At 48.4% G+C, this 20,391-nt stretch overlaps 1 protein-coding gene across 1 annotated transcript in view; it reads right to left on the reverse strand.

Moving 5' to 3' along the window:
- Nucleotides 1-2,205: 2,205 nt before the first annotated feature.
- Nucleotides 2,206-20,391, reverse strand: part of LOC117444815 (dihydropyrimidinase-related protein 2-like) — a 34,770-nt gene continuing 16,584 nt past the window's right edge. Inside the window, exons 4-13 of the mRNA XM_071202785.1 lie at nucleotides 10,736-10,900; nucleotides 6,127-6,188; nucleotides 5,947-6,027; nucleotides 5,774-5,842; nucleotides 5,531-5,651; nucleotides 5,259-5,415; nucleotides 4,868-5,009; nucleotides 2,659-2,743; nucleotides 2,484-2,569; nucleotides 2,206-2,394 (exon numbers count right to left, since the gene is read on the reverse strand). Of these exons, the coding sequence (XP_071058886.1) occupies nucleotides 2,206-2,394; nucleotides 2,484-2,569; nucleotides 2,659-2,743; nucleotides 4,868-5,009; nucleotides 5,259-5,415; nucleotides 5,531-5,651; nucleotides 5,774-5,842; nucleotides 5,947-6,027; nucleotides 6,127-6,188; nucleotides 10,736-10,900 (1,157 nt within the window). The remainder of the gene's footprint in view (nucleotides 2,395-2,483; nucleotides 2,570-2,658; nucleotides 2,744-4,867; nucleotides 5,010-5,258; nucleotides 5,416-5,530; nucleotides 5,652-5,773; nucleotides 5,843-5,946; nucleotides 6,028-6,126; nucleotides 6,189-10,735; nucleotides 10,901-20,391) is intronic.

Consider the following 20,391-nt stretch of genomic DNA (forward strand, 5'->3'; position numbering starts at 1 on the left):
TAGGTAATGTAACTAGTTAACCTGTAGGTAATGTAACTAGTTAACCTGTAGGTAATGTAACTAGTTCACCTGTAGGTAATGTAACTAGTTAACCTGTATGTAATGTAACTAGTTCACCTGTAGGTAATGTAACTAGTTAACCAGTAGGTAATGTAACTAGTTCACCTGTAGGTAATGTAACTAGTTAACCTGTATGTAATGTAACTAGTTAACCTGTAGGTAATGTAACTAGTTAACCTGTAGGTAATGTAACTAGTTCACCTGTAGGTAATGTAACTAGTTCACCTGTAGGTAATGTAACTAGTTCACCTGTAGGTAATGTAACTAGTTCACCTGTAGGTAATGTAACTAGTTAACCTGTAGGTAATGTAACTAGTTAACCTGTATGTAATGTAACTAGTTCACCTGTAGGTAATGTAACTAGTTCACCTGTAGGTAATGTAACTAGTTAACCTGTAGGTAATGTAACTAGTTCACCTGTAGGTAATGTAACTAGTTAACCTGTATGTAATGTAACTAGTTAACATTTAGGTAATCTCTCTTTTAAACTTCAGGTCAATAACCTGCTTAAAAAACTGAGGGTTAGGCTAGGTTTCTTTTCAGAAACAAGTCCTGTTTCTCGCTTGAGGCCAGGAAAAGGCTCTGTGACCTTTGACCTGTGCTGGACTCTGGTGATCTGGTCTATATGAATGCACCTGCCCATTACCTGATCAAATTGGATGCTGCGTATCACAGTGCTCTGAGATTTGTCACAAATTGTAAAGCGCTGACTCATCACTGTACCCTGTACGCCAAGGCAGGTTTACCATCACTCTCTGTACGGAGGCTCAGTCACTGGTACACTTTTATTTATAAAGCTTTGTTGGGTAAACTCCCGTATTATATCTGCTCTCTGATAACACAGAGAGTTGCAAGCAGCTATTGTCTGAGGTCACATGATGTAGTCTTGTTAGATGTGCCGAGAGCAAGGACTGTCTGAGGTGAGACAGCTGTTATGTGCAGCTCCACTTGCTGGAACAATCTTCAGCAAGAATTGAAACTGAGCATCTCATTCCTCTGCATGTTTTTAAAGCTAGGCTAAATGAAATGCTTGCTGATACAATGGGCACTTGTAAATGTCTATAACTATGTATCCTGTAAATATAATGTATAATGTCCTTTATTGTTTTATGTTTCATGTGGAACCTATATGCTGCAGGTCTCCCTTGAAAAAGAGATCTATGATCTCAATGGGACCAATCTGGATAAATAAAGGTTTGAAATGAAAAAAAATGAATGTAACTAGTTCACCTGTAGGTAAAAGATCGTCCCACTCTTGACCTAACTATCAACATCGGCCCCTCTGTTGTTTCCCCGACTCAGACTGCAAGGACTCTGGGTGGGACCCTAGATAACAACCTGTCCTTCACTGCAAACATCGCTGCTCCAACCCGCTGCTGCAGATACACGCTCTCCAGCATCAGGAGGACGCGTCCCCAGCTGACCCAGAGAGCAGGTTCTGGTCCAGGCTCTCGTCCCCTCACTAGACTACTGCAGCCCCCTCCTGCTGGTCTGCCTGCATGTGCACCATCTGACCTCTGCAGCTCATCCAGAATGCAGCGGCTCGTCTGGTCTTCAACCTTCCTGAATGTTCCACACCACGCCGCTCCTCCGCTCCCTCCACTGGCTTCCGGTAACTGCTAGAATCCACTTCAAGACCCTGGTGCTTGCGTCCCATGCTGCGAATGGATCTGGCCCTTCCTACATCCAGGACATGGTTAAACCGTGCACCCCAGCACGTGCACTCCGCTCTGCATCAGCCAGACGACTCGCTGCACCCTCGCTGCGAGGGGGACCCAAGTTCCATCAGCAGGAACACGTGGGTTTGCTGTCCTGGCTCCAAGATGGTGGAATGAGCTCCCATTGACATCAGGACAGCAGAAAGCTCACACACCTTCCAGACTGAAACTCATCTCCTTCGACTCCACCTCGAGGATAGAACTGCTAACAAAGCACTTATATACTAATAAAGGACTGGCTTATCTAAAGCCAGTTGAGTAGCACTTGAAATGTTTGGCTCTATGAAACCTGATGTACTTTATGATTCTGTTTTCTTCAAGGTTGTATTTTGTTGGTCGAACGCACTTATTGTAAGTCGCTTTGGATAAAAGCGTCAGCTAAATGCAATGTAATGTAATGTAGCGAGTTAACCCAGGTTATGGTTGGTTAGGTCACCTTGCTGCGGGCTCTGATCCTCTTGTACACGGTGTCAGGGAACGCCTTCCTGTTTACGAACCGTCCAGATCCTTCACTCACGTTCAGCTTCCCGTCCTGAAGAACCACCCGACCCCCGCAGATTACAACAGATGGAACGCCCCGGAACTCTAGACCCTCCAGAATGTTCACCTCCAGACTCTGTGGGGAGGAAGAGGAGGTAACACTGATGATGAAGAGGATGTAACACTGATGATGAAGAGGAGGTAACACTGATGATTAAGAGTTACCAGGTTGTGAGTCTTTGCAGAAATGGTCCGGCTCTCTTTAGGGTTCCAGACGACGAGGTCAGCGTCCGAGCCCACAGCGATCCTCCCTAAACACAATATGACCCATTACTCATGTCTGAGTGTCATTTGTATTTCTCTGAGTATAGATTACTCAGCCTGCTGTTGTCATGGTTACCTTTGCGGGGGTACATGTTGAACAGCTTGGCGGCGTTGGTGCTTGTCACTGCAACAAACTCGTTCTCATCCATCTTCCCCGAACACTGCAGAGATACACACTTTATGTACTACACATTACATTATATTACATTTAGCTGACGCTTTTATCCAAAGCGACTTACAGTAAGTGCATTCGACCAAGAAGATACAAACTTGAAGAAAACAGAATCATATACAGTGGGGCAAAAAAGTATTTAGTCAGCCACCAACTGTGCAGGTTCTCCCACTTCAGAAGATGAGAGGCCTGTGATGTTCCTCCTGGTACACTTCAACTTGAGAGACAGAACGGGGGGAAAGAATCCAGAAAATCACTTTGTAGGATTTTTAAAGAATTTATTTGCAAATGATGGTGGAAAATAAGTATTTGGTCAATAACAAAAGTTCATCTCAATACTTTGTTATATACCCTTTGTTGGCAATGACAGAGGTCAAAGGTGTTCTGTAGTCTTCACGAGGTGTTCACTGTTGCTGGTACGTTGGCCCATTCCTCCATGCAGATCTCCTCTAGACTCTAGAGCAGGGATGCTTTGGGGCTGTCGCTGGGCAACACGGACTTTCAACTCCCTCCAAAGATTTTCTATGGGGTTGAGATCTGGAGACTGGCTAGGCCACTCCAGGACCTTGACATGCTTCTTACGAAGCCACTCCTTCGTTGCCCGGGCAGTGTGTTTGGGATCATTGTCATGCTGGAAGACCCAGCCACGTTTCATCTTCAATGCCCTTGCTGATGGAAGGAGGTTGTCACTCAAAATCTCACGATACATGGCCCCATTCATTCTTTCCTTTACACGGATCAGTCGCCCTGGTCCCTCTGCAGAAAGCCCCACAGCCTGATGGTCCCAGCCCCACAGCCTGATGGTCCCAGCCCCATGTTTCACTGTAGGTGTTCTTTGGACTCAGCATTCTTTCTCCTCCAAACACGTCCAGTTGAGTTTTTACCAAAAAGTTCTATTGTGGTTTCATCTGACCATCTGACATTCTCCCAATCCTCTTCTGGATCATCTAAATGCTCTCTAGCAGACTTCAGACGGGCCTGGACATGTCCTGGCTTAAGCAGGGGGACACGTCTGGCACTGCAGGGTTTGAGTCCCTGGCGGCGTAGTGTGTTACTGATGGTAGCCTTTGTTACTCTGGTCCCAGCTCTCTGCAGGTCATGGACTCGGTCCCCCAGTGTGGTTCTGGATCTTTGCTCACCGGTCTTGTGATCACTTTGACCCCACGGAGTGAGATCTTGCGTGGAGCCCCAGATCGAGGGAGATTATCAGTGGTCTTGTATGTCTTCCATTTTCTAATAATTGCTCCCACAGTTGATTTCTTCACACCGAGCTGCTTACCTATTGCAGATGCAGTCTTCCCAGCCTGGTGCAGGTCTACCATTTTGTTTCTGGTGTCCTTTGACAGCTCTCTGGTCTTGGCCATAGTGGAGTTTGGAGTGTGACTGTTTGAGGTTGTGGACAGGTGTCTTTTATACTGATAACGAGTTCAAACAGGCGCCATTAATACAGTTAACGAGTGGAGGACAGAGGAGGCTCTTAAAGAAGAAGTTACAGGTCTGTGAGAGCCAGACATCTTGTTTGTTTGTAGGTGACCAAATACTTATTTTACCAAGGAATTTACCAATTCATTCATTACAAATCCTACAAATGTGATTTCCTGGATTCTTTCCCCCATTCCGTCTCTCATAGTTGAAGTGTACCTAGGATGAACATTACAGGCCTCTCTCATCTTTTTAAGTGGGAGAACTTGCACAATTGGTGGCTGACTAAATAGTTTTTTGCCCCACTGTAAGTACATCAGGTTTCATAGAGCCAAAACATCAAGCCAGTCCTTTGTTAGTATATAAGTTATATAAGAGTTTTCAGTCTGGAAGGTGTGTGAGCTTTCTGCTGTCCTGATGTCAATGGGAGCTCATTCCACCATTTTGGAGCCAGGATAGCAAACCCACGTGTTCCTGCTGATGGGAACTTGGGTCCCCCTCGCAGTGCGGGTGCAGCGAGTCGTTTGGCTGACACACTTTATATACACTTTATTCTACACACTTTATCTTCTACACACAGCACAATGTCTCCTATTAGTCCAGAGGGGAACATTGGTAGACACTCTATATATGTATAACGTTAGATCTTCCTGTTATAGATGACTATGTGTGACCTTCAGAGGTCCCTCACCACGCCGCGGTCCCAGACGACCGACAGCCTCTCCTCGATGCCGCTGGCGCCTTCAGGGATCAGCGTGAAGTCGTCTTTACCCACGGCCTTCTGAGCCGTAGAGAAGCTGGCCTGAGCGCTGGACGTCACCTGGAGGTCTCCACTGCAACCATGACGACAGCTTAGCAACCATGCTAACAGGCAGGTACTAATGCTAACAGGGAGGTCAGGTACTAATGCTAACGGGAAGGTCAGATACTAATGCTAACAGGGAGGTCAGGTGCTAACAGGTACTAACTATGCTAACAGGTTCTAACCATGCTAACCGCTGCTAACCATGCTAACATGTTCTAACAATGCTAATAGGAGCTAACCAAGCTAACATGAGCTAACCATGCTAACACGTACTAACCATGCTAACAGAGAAACCAGGCTCTGAGGCGTTGAGGGGTCTGGGTTGAGGGGGGGGCTCATGACGAAGGCAGCAGCAGTGGCCCAGTCTTTGGACCAATAGTGAGAGCCGTCAGTGGCCAGGCCGGCTGTGATTGGCTCCCCGTAGACCACCATACCTGAGGACAGAAACAGGAAAACCTTATTGCAGTGAAGGGACCCGGAGCTGAGGGGGGGGTCATGTATCTTTAAATATTTCTTTTAATATACAGGTAAATCTCACGATGACCTCACCTTTCTTCCTGGCCTTGGCGATGATGTCAGCGGCGGACTTGCTCATCACCTTGGTAACGTACAGCGGGCAGTTGGCCTGTTTGGCGATGGTGATGGCCCGGTAAACCGCCTCCGTCTCCACCTGAGGACCATAATATATACAGGTGTCTTACAGGAGTAATGACAGGTGTGATGGAGCTTTAATAACAGGTGTGTTACAGGTGTTATATAAGTGTTATACAGGTGTGTTAACGGCATTGGTACCTCCTCAGGGTGAGATAAAACGTGTCCTTCAGGTCCGGTAATGCCGAGACAGAGCAGCTTCTTCTGCTCCTGATTATGGAAAAATGACTTTACTTCCTTTTACTTTACCTCCCTTCCCTTTCTTCCCTTTACTTCCCTTCCCTTGATTCCCCTTTACTTTCCGTTGTGATTACCTCCTCTATGATGTCTCCGTTCTCAGCGTGCACCTGAGCGATGGCTCCGAGATCCCGGAGGACCCCGAACGCCTCGTAGAGCTGAGAGCAGGAGACAGGAAGTGGATTCAGGCAGAATACTAACATGGTTTATATTTCATTAAAGATATTGTTTACTGAAGTGATCTGAGCGTGGCTCACCTGTGAGTCGGAGCTCTGGTATCTATCTTTGTAGGACATGAAGAACAGGAAGGAGTTCACACCTGAAACAGAGGTATTTACCTTTTAGTAAATCTGAGATTCAGGTGTCTCACCTTCCTGCAGAGAAACCTGAGGTCACGTGACTCAGCAGGAAGTCTCTCTCTAAAGCCCGTGTCACACTGTTCCGAAATTGACACCCGATGGACACACGATAAAGGAAATGTTCAAATTCGGCTGTGATCGTAGCAACATCGGGCCATTCGTGAGGGCATCTAAGCCATCGTGTGACCGCCGGTGGAGTTTCTCAGGCTCCGGCAGCAACTTCGTGAGCGGCAACTTCGTAAGGCACTCGTGAGGGCATCTTGTCAAATCGAGTCATCTTCGTGTTATCATCGGTGCCATCGGGCATTCGCCCTCACTCTGATCGGGGCGAATGCCCGATGGCACCGAGGATAACAAGATGCCCTCACAATGGCCTTACGAAAGGCAAAATTGACACACAAATTCAACACGAAAATGAACCTTCGCAAGGTCCTTCGGCAATCTTTTGGCAAGTCAAAGATTTTGCCACTGCTCACGAAGTTGCTGCCGGAGCCTGAGAAACTCCACCGGTGGTCACACGATGGCTTAAGATGCCCTCAGTCACAAATGGCCCGATGTTGCTACGATCACAGCCGAATTTGAATATTTCCTTTATCGTGTGTCCATCGGGTTGTTTTATTGCACAACAAAATCATGTAAACATATTATGTAAATAACCCAATTTGTGTTCTGTGAAACTAAAAAGGATATAATACATTATTTTGAAGGCAATATTACGGAGAAAACTTAATATCTTCTACATATAAAGACTGAGAAAGTAAAGAACAAAGTCTGAAAATATCAGTACAGTATTATAGTACTTTAACATAATTGTTTTTGTTACTTTCGTTGCAGTTGTATGTCTTAAATGTAATGTAAATGTTGCCTTTGTGTGTGGTTCGGGGCCATCTTCGTGCGAAATTCACAATTCCATATTCGTGTGTCCATCGGGTGTGAATTTCGGGACAGTGTGACACGGGCTTTAAGGTATGATGGGGACCTCAGGTGTCCTACACCTGTCCAGGGACCTACAGCAGCGACGTGCAGTCAGGTGACACGGGAAAACAACTAAAGAAAAACTAAATAATAATAATAAAATGTCTCCACTGATCTGTGTTGTAAATGTGATTTCTGTTTGATTCCAATCGCTTTTTATAGTCAAAATCGGCAAATTTGCCGAGCTCCGCTACGACTACATGGGAGCGATGAGAAGAGAGGCGGGACGAGCTCTGCCTCACGTCACCCCACAGAAACTGGCTGGAGCGCGGGCACTTATTTTGTGAGCACGCTCCAGCCAGTTACTGTGGGGTGAGGTGAGGCTCAGATGAGCTCTGCCTCACCTCAGAATGCGTCACCCCACAGAAACTGGCTGGAGCGCGGGCCCTCAGCGCATGCCTGCATCATCTCACTGTATGACACCAATGTAATGTTTGTACATCCCTTTATTACATTTATCCTCGCCATCCATAGTCTCTAAATAACTTATTTCACGTATGATATTTAGGCTCGCTGGTCTCATCATACAACGGCAATGAGAAAGCACCAGGGGAGTGTAGTGGACATTTTTATTATATCCTTATATACTTAAACCAAATGCATCTCATTTCCTGAGATGTGCTTTCTTCTTCTTTTCTACTCTCCTTTGGGTTTATTCCCAGGCGCTTCAAGGCCACAGCTGCTTTGGCTACTGGGAGACTCACACAAAGTCACACCAGAACTTCCCTACTCTGAGAACCGTTATGCTATCTCCAGCTCAAGGCCAGAAGATGTCTAATAACAATGTGACCGTGTGAACACAAGAGTTATAACATTCCCACTCTTTTTCTATATAACCTCTGCTATCACATTGTACTGCGCACACTCTGGCAGACTATTCTATGCTCTGTCAGACCTGTGTCTATATTATTATGGGGACCTCGGGTGTCTCTACAGGTATGATGGGGACCTCGGGTGTCTCTACAGGTATGACGGGGACCTCGGGTGTCTCTACAGGTATGATGGGGACCTCGGATGTCTCTACAGGTATGATGGGGACCTCGGATGTCTCTACAGGTATGACGGGGACCTCGGGTGTCTCTACAGGTATGATGGGGACCTCGGATGTCTCTACAGGTATGACGGGGACCTCGGGTGTCTCTACAGGTATGACGGGGACCTCGGGTGTCTCTACAGGTATGACGGGGACCTCAGGTGTCTCTACAGGTATGATGGGGACCTCAGGTGTCTCTACAGGTATGACGTGGACCTCGGGTGTCTCTACAGGTATGATGGGGACCTCGGGTGTCTCTACAGGTATGATGGGGACCTCGGGTGTCTCTACAGGTATGACGGGGACCTCAGGTGTCTCTACAGGTATGATGGGGACCTCGGGTGTCTCTACAGGTATGACGGGGACCTCGGGTGTCTCTACAGGTATGATGGGGACCTCGGGTGTCTCTACAGGTATGACGGGGACCTCGGGTGTCTCTACAGGTATGACGGGGACCTTGGGTGTCTCTACAGTAGGGGTGTTGAAAATAATCGTTTCTACGATGCATTGCGATGCGGACGTGGACGATTCGGTCTCGATGCAGTGACGGAAGATAATCGGTTATAGAGTAGTAACATTGCTTCCTGATTTCCCCGGCCGCGGCTTTACTATAACGTTTTTTCTGTCACTTTAATATCAAATCGGTCGGTGACGCAGAGATCAGGGAACAGACGTGACAGAGGCACAGCAACACGGAGCAGTCTGCTTTATCCACCAACACAAGAACACCAGTCCAGAACCAACAGCAGAATGACCCGCTCTCAATCACTCCGTGTCGCTGCGGCTCAGAGACACAGGGTCCATGTGTCTCTGAGCTGCAGCGACATGGAGTGTGACAGGGATTTATGTTTTTCAAAAGTTGTAAAAGTTACAATCATGTCAGGTTTTTGGTGGATTTAATTAAGTCTTGGATTGCAGAGTATGAATGTCCTCTAGCAATTTTCAGACGATATTTACGTGTGTAAAGTTTGTGAAGGCAGGAGGAAAAAAGCTTCCGCGATCACCGTCTCCTCTCTGTTCCTCCAAGCCCCGCCCCCTCCCTGAAAATAATGAGTGACATGCTGATAGTGACCCGATATAAACTTTATTATTCACTTAATCACTGAGATATAATGAAGCTAATTTAATCTCATACATTCATGGGATTTATGTAACAGTAAAACAGAGAATGTGAGTGTGCACCCACATGCAGTATTTATGTTTGTATATGCTGTTGTAAATACTCCTGGTGTCTGCTGTGTTCAGACTCAAGTCCTGTGTGTGGTGCCACATTCAGGACATTCAGTGTCCTTTAACAGAAGGCCGTTGCTAGAAGCTGCAGCTAGACTGCAGAAGCATTAGCTTTTTGTTTTTGAGGATGGAACAACTTCACACATGGAGGCTAGACCTATACAATTCATTTATTTTGGTTTATAAATTAATGTCAAGACATTTATGTTATTGATTTCTGAAGCACTTTCTAAATAATAAAAAGAGAGTTCATATGTATTTACTGCATGTAGGCTATGCATTGATGAAAAATAAGCCATGTGCAGTAATATAGAAAATTGAGGATGCAACGCATTGGTATGAATCGTGATGCACCGGGATGCACCGGGATATCGAACCGAATCGAATCGTTGACAGGATAATCGTAATTGAATCGAATCGTGAGACCAGTGAAGATGCACAGCCCTACTCTACAGGTATGATGGGGACCTCGGGTGTCTCTACAGGTATGACGGGGACCTCGGGTGTCTCTACAGGTATGATGGGGACCTCGGGTGTCTCTACAGGTATGATGGGGACCTCGGGTGTCTCTACAGGTATGACGGGGACCTCGGGTGTCTCTACAGGTATGATGGGGACCTCGGGTGTCTCTACAGGTATGATGGGGACCTCGGGTGTCTCTACAGGTATGACGGGGACCTCGGGTGTCTCTACAGGTATGATGGGGACCTCGGGTGTCTCTACAGGTATGACGGGGACCTCGGGTGTCTCTACAGGTATGACGGGGACCTCGGGTGTCTCTACAGGTATGATGGGGACCTCAGTTGTCTCTACAGGTATGATGAGGACCTCGGGTGTCTCTACAGGTATGACGGGGACCTCGGGTGTCTCTACAGGTATGATGGGGACCTCGGGTGTCTCTACAGGTATGATGGTGACCTCGGGTGTCTCTACAGGTATGATGGGGACCTCGGGTGTCTCTACAGGTATGATGGGGACCTCAGGTGTCTCTACAGGTATGATGGGGACCTCAGGTGTCTCTACAGGTATGATGGGTACCTCAGGTGTCTCTACAGGTATGATGGCGACCTCGGGTGTCTCTACAGGTATGATGGGGACCTCGGGTGTCTCTACAGGTATGATGGGGACCTCGGGTGTCTCTACAGGTATGATGGGGACCTCGGGTGTCTCTACAGGTATGATGGGGACCTCAGGTGTCTCTACAGGTATGATGGGGACCTCAGGTGTCTGCAGGAAGTGTCTCTCTACAGGTATGAAAGTTAATCTGACCTTGGTCCTTGACGAGCGCCTCCACCTCCTCGGTCAGCCCGTTGTGCCAGCGGGTGATGTCCAGGTGAGCGGAGAAGTCGCAGCACGCCTTCTGTTCCGCCATATCCCTCCACTGCTGGAAGGCCGTCAGTAAACTAGTTCCTGGCTCCACCAGCACGTGGTCCACTACAAACAAAGCCAGGTGAACATCAGCAGGTACTGTGTTTATATACAGGTGTACCTAGAGATGGTGCAGTGTTGACAGGTGTCACTCAAACTCACGTGCACTTGCGTGAGGCAGTCACAATTTTTACAGGCTACCACTACCTGTTAGCATCTAGCATCTGTTAGCATCTAGCTCCCCTGCTTACAAACATTTAGCCATCCCTGCTTATACAAGTAGTAGTTTTAGTTATCTGCGATCTGCGGAGGCCTACTCCCACCTGTAGAGTACGGCTGTACTGAGGTGTTTTCCCCCCGGAGACGGAGCGAAGAGACGTAGCGAAGAGACGGAGCGGCTCCAGCTGTTGCTGCATGCGATCTGCGATCTACGGAGGCCTGCTCGTCCCGAAGAGACGGATCGGCTCCACCTGTTTGCTGCCTGCGATCTGCGATCTGCGGAGGCCTGCTCCCACCTGTAGAGTACGGCTGTACTGGAGAGGTTTTTACCACCGGAGTCGTCGCGGAGAGACGGAGTGGATCCACGCTTCGGGCTTGGCCTGCTTCCACCGGGCTTGTGCTGCTGTGCGGAGGAGGATTTTACCACGGTTGTGGCCTGCTTTCCACCTGTCCTGGTTCTGCTGTTGCAGAGGCCTGATTTCACCTGTCCTGGTTCTGCTGTTGCAGAGGCCTGCTTTCACCTGTCCTGGTTCTGCTGTTGCAGAGGCCTGATTTCACCTGTCCTGGTTCTGCTGTTGCAGAGGCCTGCTTTCACCTGTCCTGGTTCTGCTGTTGCAGAGGCCTGCTTTCACCTGTCCTGGTTCTGCTGTTGCAGAGGCCTGCTTCCACCTGTCCTGGTTCTGCTGTTGCAGAGGCCTGCTTTCACCTGTCCTGGTTCTGCTGTTGCAGAGGCCTGATTTCACCCCGGGGATACCACGGAGGGACCGGAGCACTTCCATGCTGCTGTTTTTGCCTGTCCTTTGCTGCTGTGCTGATTTGCTCCAGGAACATCGCGGATACTGTGTGCTGGTCTGGGAGAATGGCCCATATCGGGATTCTGCTGTGCCTGTTAGCTGTTTTGGACGATGAGAAGATCTCTGGTCATTCTGAGGAGTCTACTGGATTCAGGTCTGTTCTGCCACCCGCAGTGGGCATCCCTGCAAAGGTTCGGATGTGTTGCTCAAACAATTACCGGTTGCCTTGTCACAGACAATCTGCTCGACAAAATATGTTAGTCTTTTTTGTTTTCCTGCGATGATGGTTCTTCAGGACTGCTTCTTGAGCTCTAATCACACTCTCGCAGACTTCTCCGTTGTTTCTAAAGTAGATGACGGTGTATGTGTGTCGGTTAAGAGGAAAAGGTGTCTGTTTTTGTTGTTGTTATTACTGTCAGGAAATGTCCAACCTAACCCTGGTCCGCCCAGTAGTAATAGTCAGATCGCTACTCCTGCTGATTTTAAAGCTAGGTCTGGGTTGGGTTTCATCCACTTGAAAGTGCGCAGTCTGTCAGGTAAACTAGATGTTGTCCGTATCTGGGCTCGACTGATGCTGACGTCATTGTTTTATCTGAAACATGGCTAAACAAGTCTATTCTGGCCTCTGACGTCGCCTTAAATGGTTTTAATGTGTGTCGTACCGACCGGCCTAATGAAGGTGGTGGCGTTGCCATTTATGTTCAGAATAAGTTCAGTGTAACCACATTAGTTTCCAAATCCATCAGTAAGCAATTTGAATTTTTAGCCTTAAATATAGAAGTGGCAAAGGGTCAAAGGTCATGGTGTTGGGACGCTACAGACCCCCCTCAGCTGGCAAAGACTCCTTGTCTTCACTAGCTAATCTTTTATCACAACTAGACTCCAAGGACATAGTGCTGCTTGGAGGTTTGAACTGGGACTGGTTAACTGCAGAGTCAGAGGATTTAAAAACCTTTGTATCTCTCTGAATGTTACTCAGACTGTGGACAGTCCGACTCGCCCTAACATCAAGTCCCTAATAAATGCTCCCTAAAGCCCCTGTCACACTGTCCCGAAATTGACACCCGATGGACACACGATAAAGGAAATGTTCAAATTCGGCTGTGATCGTAGCAACATCGGGCCATTCGTGAGGGCATCTAAGCCATCGTGTGACCGCCGGTGGAGTTTCTCAGGCCCCGGCAGCAACTTTGTGAGCGGCAACTTCGTAAGGCACTCGTGAGGGCATCTTGTCAAATCGTGTCATCTTCGTGTTATCATCGGTGCATTCACCCTCACTCTGATCGGGGCGAATGCCCGATGGCACCGAGGATAACAAGATGCCCTCACGATGGCCTTACGAAAGGCAAAATTGACACACGAATTCAACACGAAAATGAACCTTCGCAAGGTCCTTCGGCAATCTTTTGGCATGCCAAAGATTTTGCCACCGCTCACGAAGTTGCTGCCGGAGCCTGAGAAACTCCACCAGCGGTCACACGATGGCTTGAGATGCTCTCACGAATGGCCCGATGTTGCTACGATCACAGCCGAATTTGAACATTTCCGTTATCGTGTGTCCATCGGGTTGTTTTATTGCACAACAAAATCATGTAAACATATTATCTAAATAACCCAATTTGTGTTCTGTGAAACTAAAAAGGATATAATATATTATTTTGAAGGAGAGTTGACAGGAAGTTGTTGTTGCTATGGAAACAACATTACGGAGAAAACGTAATATTTTCTACATATAAAGACGGATAAAGTAAAGAACAAAGTCTGAAAATATCATAGTACTGTAACATAATTGTTTTTGGTACTTTCATTGCAGTTGTATTTCTTAAATGTAATGTAAATGTTGCCTTCGTGTGGTTCGGGGCCATCTTCGTGCGAAATTCACAATTCCATATTCGTGTGTCCATCGGGTGTCAATTTGGGGACAGTGTGACAGGGGCTTAATTGATCTCATCCTAACTAATGCTCCCCATAAATACTCTTCTGTGGGAGTATTAGAGAATGATCTGAGCGATCACTGAGCTGTAGCCACAATCAGGGACACTCAGGTCCAAAAGGTTAAACCTCGCATCCTCATCAAGAGAGACATAAAACATTTTGTGGAGCAGGGTTTTGTTCATGATCTGTTTGGGTTTGATTGGGGTAAATGGATCTGTGTGCTGATGTAGAAACCGCATGGTCTTATTTGTATCGTGGTTTTATGGAGATCATTGATAGACATGCACCCTGCGTACATTCAGAGTGAAGGGACGAGACACTCCTTGGTTCTCTGCTGAGCTGTCCAGTCTCCTTCATGAGAGAAACAAGGCCTGGTTCCTGCTGAGCTGTCCAGTGTCCTTCATGAGAGAAGCAAGGCCTGGGCAAAGGCTAGGAGGCCAGGCTCAGAGGTAGAGTGGCTGCGTTCAGGCAGCTGAGGAATAGCTTAATTTCAAATGTCAAAAGTGCTAAATCTAAGTTCTATCTGTCAGTTTCCACAAAGAACCTGAATAATCCTGGAACATTCTGGAAAGCCATCAAATCGATCTCCACGGTGAGATCCGTGATGAGCTCCTCCGTGCCTCACCTCAGCCTCTGCTCTCTGTCGGACAGGGCTCTATGCTCAGCTGCTTTAATGAGCTCCTCCGTGCCTCACCTCAGCACCTGCTCTCTGTCGGACAGGGCTCTATGCTCAGCTGCTTTAATGAGCTCCTCCGTGCCTCACCTCAGCACCTGCTCTCTGTCGGACAGGGCTCTATGCTCAGCTGCTTTAATGAGCTCCTCCGTGCCTCACCTCAGCACCTCTCTGTCGGACAGGGCTCTATGCTCAGCTGCTTTAGTGAGCTCCTCCGTGCCTCACCTCAGCCTCTGCTCTCTGTCGGACAGGGCTCTATGCTCAGCTGCTTTAATGAGCTCCTACGTGCCTCACCTCAGCACCTCTCTGTCGGACAGGGCTCTATGCTCAGCTGCTTTAATGAGCTCCTCCGTGCCTCACCACAGCCTCTGCTCTCTGTCGGACAGGGCTCTATGCTCCGCTGCTTTAATGAGCTCCTCCGTGCCTCACCTCAGCCTCTGCTCTCTGTCGGACAGGGCTCTATGCTCAGCTGCTTTAATGAGCTCCTCCGTGCCTCACCACAGCACCTGCTCTCTGTCGGACAGGGCTCTATGCTCAGCTGCTTTAATGAGCTCCTCCGTGCCTCACCTCAGCACCTCTCTGTCGGACAGAGCTCTATGCTCAGCTGCTTTAATGAGCTCCTCCGTGCCTCACCTCAGCACCTGCTCTCTGTCGGACAGGGCTCTATGCTCAGCTGCTTTAATGAGCTCCTCCGTGCCTCACCTCAGCCTCTGCTCTCTGTCGGACAGGGCTCTATGCTCAGCTGCTTTAATGAGCTCCTCCGTGCCTCACCTCAGCTCTCTGTCGGACAGGGCTCTATGCTCAGCTGCTTTAATGAGCTCCTCCGTGCCTCACCTCAGCACCTGCTCTCTGTCGGACAGGGCTCTATGCTCAGCTGCTTTAATGAGCTCCTCCGTGCCTCACCTCAGCACCTGCTCTCTGTCGGACAGGGCTCTATGCTCAGCTGCTTTACTGAGCTCCTCCGTGCCTCACCTCAGCCTCTGCTCTCTGTCGGACAGGGCTCTATGCTCAGCTGCTTTAATGAGCTCCTCCGTGCCTCACCTCAGCCTCTGCTCTCTGTCGGACAGGGCTCTATGCTCAGCTGCCTTACTGAGCTCCTCCGTGCCTCACCTCAGCCTCTGCTCTCTGTCGGACAGGGCTCTATGCTCAGCTGCTTTAATGAGCTCCTCCGTGCCTCACCTCAGCCTCTGCTCTCTGTCGGACAGGGCTCTATGCTCAGCTGCTTTACTGAGCTCCTCCGTGCCTCACCTCAGCCTCTGCTCTCTGTCGGACAGGGCTCTATGCTCAGCTGCTTTACTGAGCTCCTCCGTGCCTCACCTCAGCCTCTGCTCTCTGTCGGACAGGGCTCTATGCTCAGCTGCTTTAATGAGCTCCTCCGTGCCTCACCTCAGCCTCTGCTCTCTGTCGGACAGGGCTCTATGCTCAGCTGCTTTACTGAGCTCCTCCGTGCCTCACCTCAGCACCTGCTCTCTGTCGGACAGGGCTCTATGCTCAGCTGCTTTAATGAGCACTGTGTGTCCTGCGGCTCTCTGCTTGATTCCTTCACTAACTCTGCTTCTGTGAACACCAGTCCGTGACTCTGAACAACGTGGTCTGGAAAACCCTTTCAGTTTGACTCCTCTTCCTGTTGATGTTGTTCATGAAGCTTTATCCAAGTTAGATCCTAGGAAGCCGGCCGGCCCGGACGACGTAGAGCCTTTCTCTTTAAAGACAGAGCAGATGTTATCGCTCCACCTCTCACTTCTCTTTGTAACCTCTCCCTCAGCACGAACACAATCTCTAAAGTGTGGAAGTCTGCTTATGTCCTGCCTTTGCTGAAAGGAGGGGAGGCCACCTTATTGAATAACTATAGGCCGTCTCTAAGTGGTCAGTTCTGGCTCAGGCTCTTGAACGCCTCGTGAGTGAACAGGTAAAGGAGTTTCTATGTAACTTATGACTTCCTGTCTGAGCATCAGTCAGGCTTCAGAGAGCAGCGCAGCACCATCACTGCCACGATGAACGTGTGAACGATGTGGAGAGTATCTAGATGATAAGCAGAGTTGAGCAGCTCTGTTTGTTGACCTGTCCAAAGCGTTGGACACGTGGATCATCTCATCCTGAAGCAGAGGCTGCTCAGTGTCGGCAGGTCCAGCCGTGCAGTGGGTGGTCTGAGAACTGCCTCTCTGAAAGGTCCATGTGTTCACTCTGATGGGCTGTCTTCTGAGTGGGTACACATCACTAATGGTGTTCCTCAAGGCTCTGTTTCAGGCCCACTTTTATTCTCCATCTACATCAACAGCTCAGGGGAACATGTGAATGAAGCTACTTCACATCATGCGGATGATCCCGTGATGTTCTGTGAGGTCCCTCATTCAGGAGCTGGTGCTACATCACAGGCTGCTTCCAACACGACTCAGACTCAGCGCTCTGAACTAACGCTGCTTCTAATGTGGATCAAACCAAGGTCACGCTCTTTCTAAAGCTAAACAGACTACAAACACTGCTTTGGATATTGTTACTATGCAAGGACAAGTACTCAAAGTGGTTACCTGTTACAAATACCTGGGTATCTGGCTTCATGATTGTCTCTTTTAAACCTCAGGTCTCTAACCTGCTGAGGAGCTGAGGGTCAGGCTCGGGTTCTTCTCCAGGAACACGTCCTGCTCCTCCTGGAGGCCAGGAAGAGGCTCTGTGACCTTTGACCTGTGCTGGCCTCTGGGGATCTGGTCTATATGAATGCACCTGCCCATTGCCTGGTCAAGTTAGATGCTGCGTATCACAGCGCTCTGAGATGTGTCACACACTGTAAAGCGCTGACTCATCACTGTACACTGTATACCAAGGCAGGTTTACCATCTCTCTCTGTACGGAGGCTCAGTCACTGGTACACGTTCATCTATAAAGCTTTGTTGGGTAAACTACCACCTTATATCTGCTCTCTGATCACACAGAGAGTTGCAAGCAGCTATTGTCTGAGGTCACATGCTGTAGTCTTGTTAGATGTGCCAAGAGCAAGGACTGTCTCAGGTGAGACAGCTGTTATGTGCAGCTCCACTTGCTGGAACAATCTTCAGCAAGAATTGAAACTGAGCAATCTCATTCCTCTGCATGTTTTTAAAGCTAGGCTAAATGAAATGCTTGCTGATACTATGGACACTTGTAAATGTCTATAACTATGTATCCTGTAAATATAATGTATAATGTCCTTTATTGTTTTATGTTTCATGTGGAACCTGTATGCTGCAGGTCTCCCTTGGAAAAGAGATCTATGATCTCAATGGGACCAATCTGGATAAATAAAGGTTTGAAATGAAATGAAAAAGGTTTACCTACAGATGGTGCAGTGTTTATATACAGGTGTACCTACAGGTAGGTACATAATGTGGATGAAGCTACTTTACATTATGCGGATGATACTGTAATGTTCTGTGCAGGTCCCTCAGTCAGGAGCTGGTGTTACATTACAGGCTGTTTCTAACACTACTCAGACTCAGCTCTCTGAACTAACGCTTCTTCTAGATGTGGATCAAACCAAGGTCACGCTCTTTCTAAAGCTGAACAGACCCAGAGCCTGTTTTAGATATTGTAACTACGCAAGGACAAGTACTCAAAGTGGTTCCTGTTACAAATACCTGGGTATCTGGCTTGATGATTGTCTCTCTTCTAAACCTCAGGTCTCTAGCCTGCTGAGGAGCTGAGGGTGAGGCTAGGGTTCTTCTCCAGGAACACGTCCTGCTTCTCCTGGAGGCCAGGAAGAGGCTCTGTGACCTTTGACCTGTGCTGGACTCTGGGGATCTGGTCTATCTGAATGCACCGGCCCATTGCCTGGTCCAGTTAGATGCTGCGTATCACAGCGCTCTGAGATGTGTGACAGACTGTAAAGCATTAACCCTTCACTGTACCCTGTGTGCAAGGGCTGGTCTGCTTTCACTAACTGTACGGAGGCTCAGTCACTGGGACATCTTATATACAAAGCCATGTTAGGGAAACTTCCATCTTATATCTGCTCCTGATCTCACGGAGAATTGTAAGTGGCTCCTGCCTGAGATCGCATGCTGTGGTTTTATAAAATGTGCCAACTGCTAGGACTGTCTTAGGGAAGACAGCTTTGAGATGTGCAGCTCCTCTGTCTTGGAATAGTCCATCCATCCATCTTCTCCCGCTTATCCGTGGTCGGGTCGCTGGGGTAGCAGTTCCAGCAGAGAGCCCCAAACTTTCTTTTCCCCACATCAACCAGCTCTGACTGGGGGGTCCCAAGGCGCTCCCAGGCCAGAAGAGATATAATCCCTCCACCTGGTCCTAGGTCTACCCCTTGGTCTCTTCCCAGCTGGATGTGCCTGGAACACCTCCCTAGGGAGGCGCCCAGGTGGCATCCTAACTCGGTGCCCGAACCACCTCAACTCCGAGTCCCTCCCTGATGACCGAACTTCTCACCTTATCCCTAAGGGAGACACCAGCCACCCTGCGGAGAAAACCCATCTCGGCCGCTTGTATCCGCGATCTGGTTCTTTCGGTCATGACCCATCCTTCATGACCATAGCTGAGGGGAGGAACGAACATGGCCCGGTAGACAGAGAGCTTTGCCTTCTGGCTCAGCTCCCTTTTCGTCACACGGTGCGGTAAAGCGACTGCAGTACCGCTCCCGCTGCTCCGATTCTCCGGCCCATCTCACGCTCCATTGTTCCCTCACTCGAGAACAAGACCCCGAGATACTTGAACTCCTTCACTTGGGGTAAGGACTCATCCCCTACTTGGAGTGGACATCGGTTTCCTGCTGAGAACCATGGCCTCAGATCTGGAGGTGCTGATCCTCATCCCGGCCGCTTCACACTCGGTGGTGAACCGATCCAGTGAGTGCTGAAGGTCGCAGACCGATGAAGCGATTAGAACCACATCATCTGCAGAAAGCAGTGGTGCAATCCTTAGTCCACCGAACTGCAGACCCCCCCCCCACGACTACGCCTCGAAATCCGAGCCATGTATATTACAAACAGGATTGGTGACAAAGCGCATCCCTGGCGGAGGCCAACCCTCACCGGTTGGGTCTGACTTCCTGCCGAGGACCCGGACCCAGCTCTCGCTTTGGGAGGACAGAGATTGGATGTCTTGGAACAGTCTGCACATTAAATGGAAACTGAACAATCTGGTTCCACTAAATGTCTTTAAAGCTCGGTTGGATGCTACTCAATCGGAAGCTGTTGGTACCTGTTCATGTGGATCATTATGTAAATGATGCTATATGATGTCCTTTTGTTGTTCTGTTTATGCTTTTATGTTTCATGTGGAACTACTTGAGCAGGTCTCCCTTGGAAAAGAGATCAATGATCTCCATGGGATTTTATCTGTATAAATAAAGGTTTGAAAATGAAAATGAATGAAATGAGGTGTACCTACAGATGGTGCAGTGTTTATATACAGGTGTACCTACAGATGGTGCTGTGTTTATATACAGGTGTACCTACAGATGGTGCAGTGTTTCTATACAGGTGTACCTACAGACGGTGCTGTGTTTATATACAGGTGTACCTACAGACAGTGCTGTGTTTATATACAGGTGTACCTACAGACGGTGCTGTGTTTATATACAGGTGTACCTACAGACAGTGCTGTGTTTATATACAGGTGTACCTACAGACGGTGCTGTGTTTATATACAAGTGTACCTACAGACGGTGCTGTGTTTATATACAGGTGTACCTACAGACGGTGCTGTGTTTATATACAGGTGTACCTACAGACGGTGCAGTGTTTATATACAGGTGTACCTACAGATGGTGCTGTGTTTATATACAGGTGTACCTACAGATGGTGCTGTGTTTATATACAGGTGTACCTACAGATGGTGCTGTGTTTATATACAGGTGTACCTACAGATGGTGCTGTGTTTATATACAGGTGTACCTACAGATGGTGCTGTGTTTATATACAGGTGTACCTACAGATGGTGCAGTGTTTCTA

The sequence above is a fragment of the Pseudochaenichthys georgianus genome, unplaced genomic scaffold (genome assembly GCF_902827115.2).
Source record: "Pseudochaenichthys georgianus unplaced genomic scaffold, fPseGeo1.2 scaffold_934_arrow_ctg1, whole genome shotgun sequence".
Lineage (NCBI taxonomy): Eukaryota > Metazoa > Chordata > Actinopteri > Perciformes > Channichthyidae > Pseudochaenichthys > Pseudochaenichthys georgianus.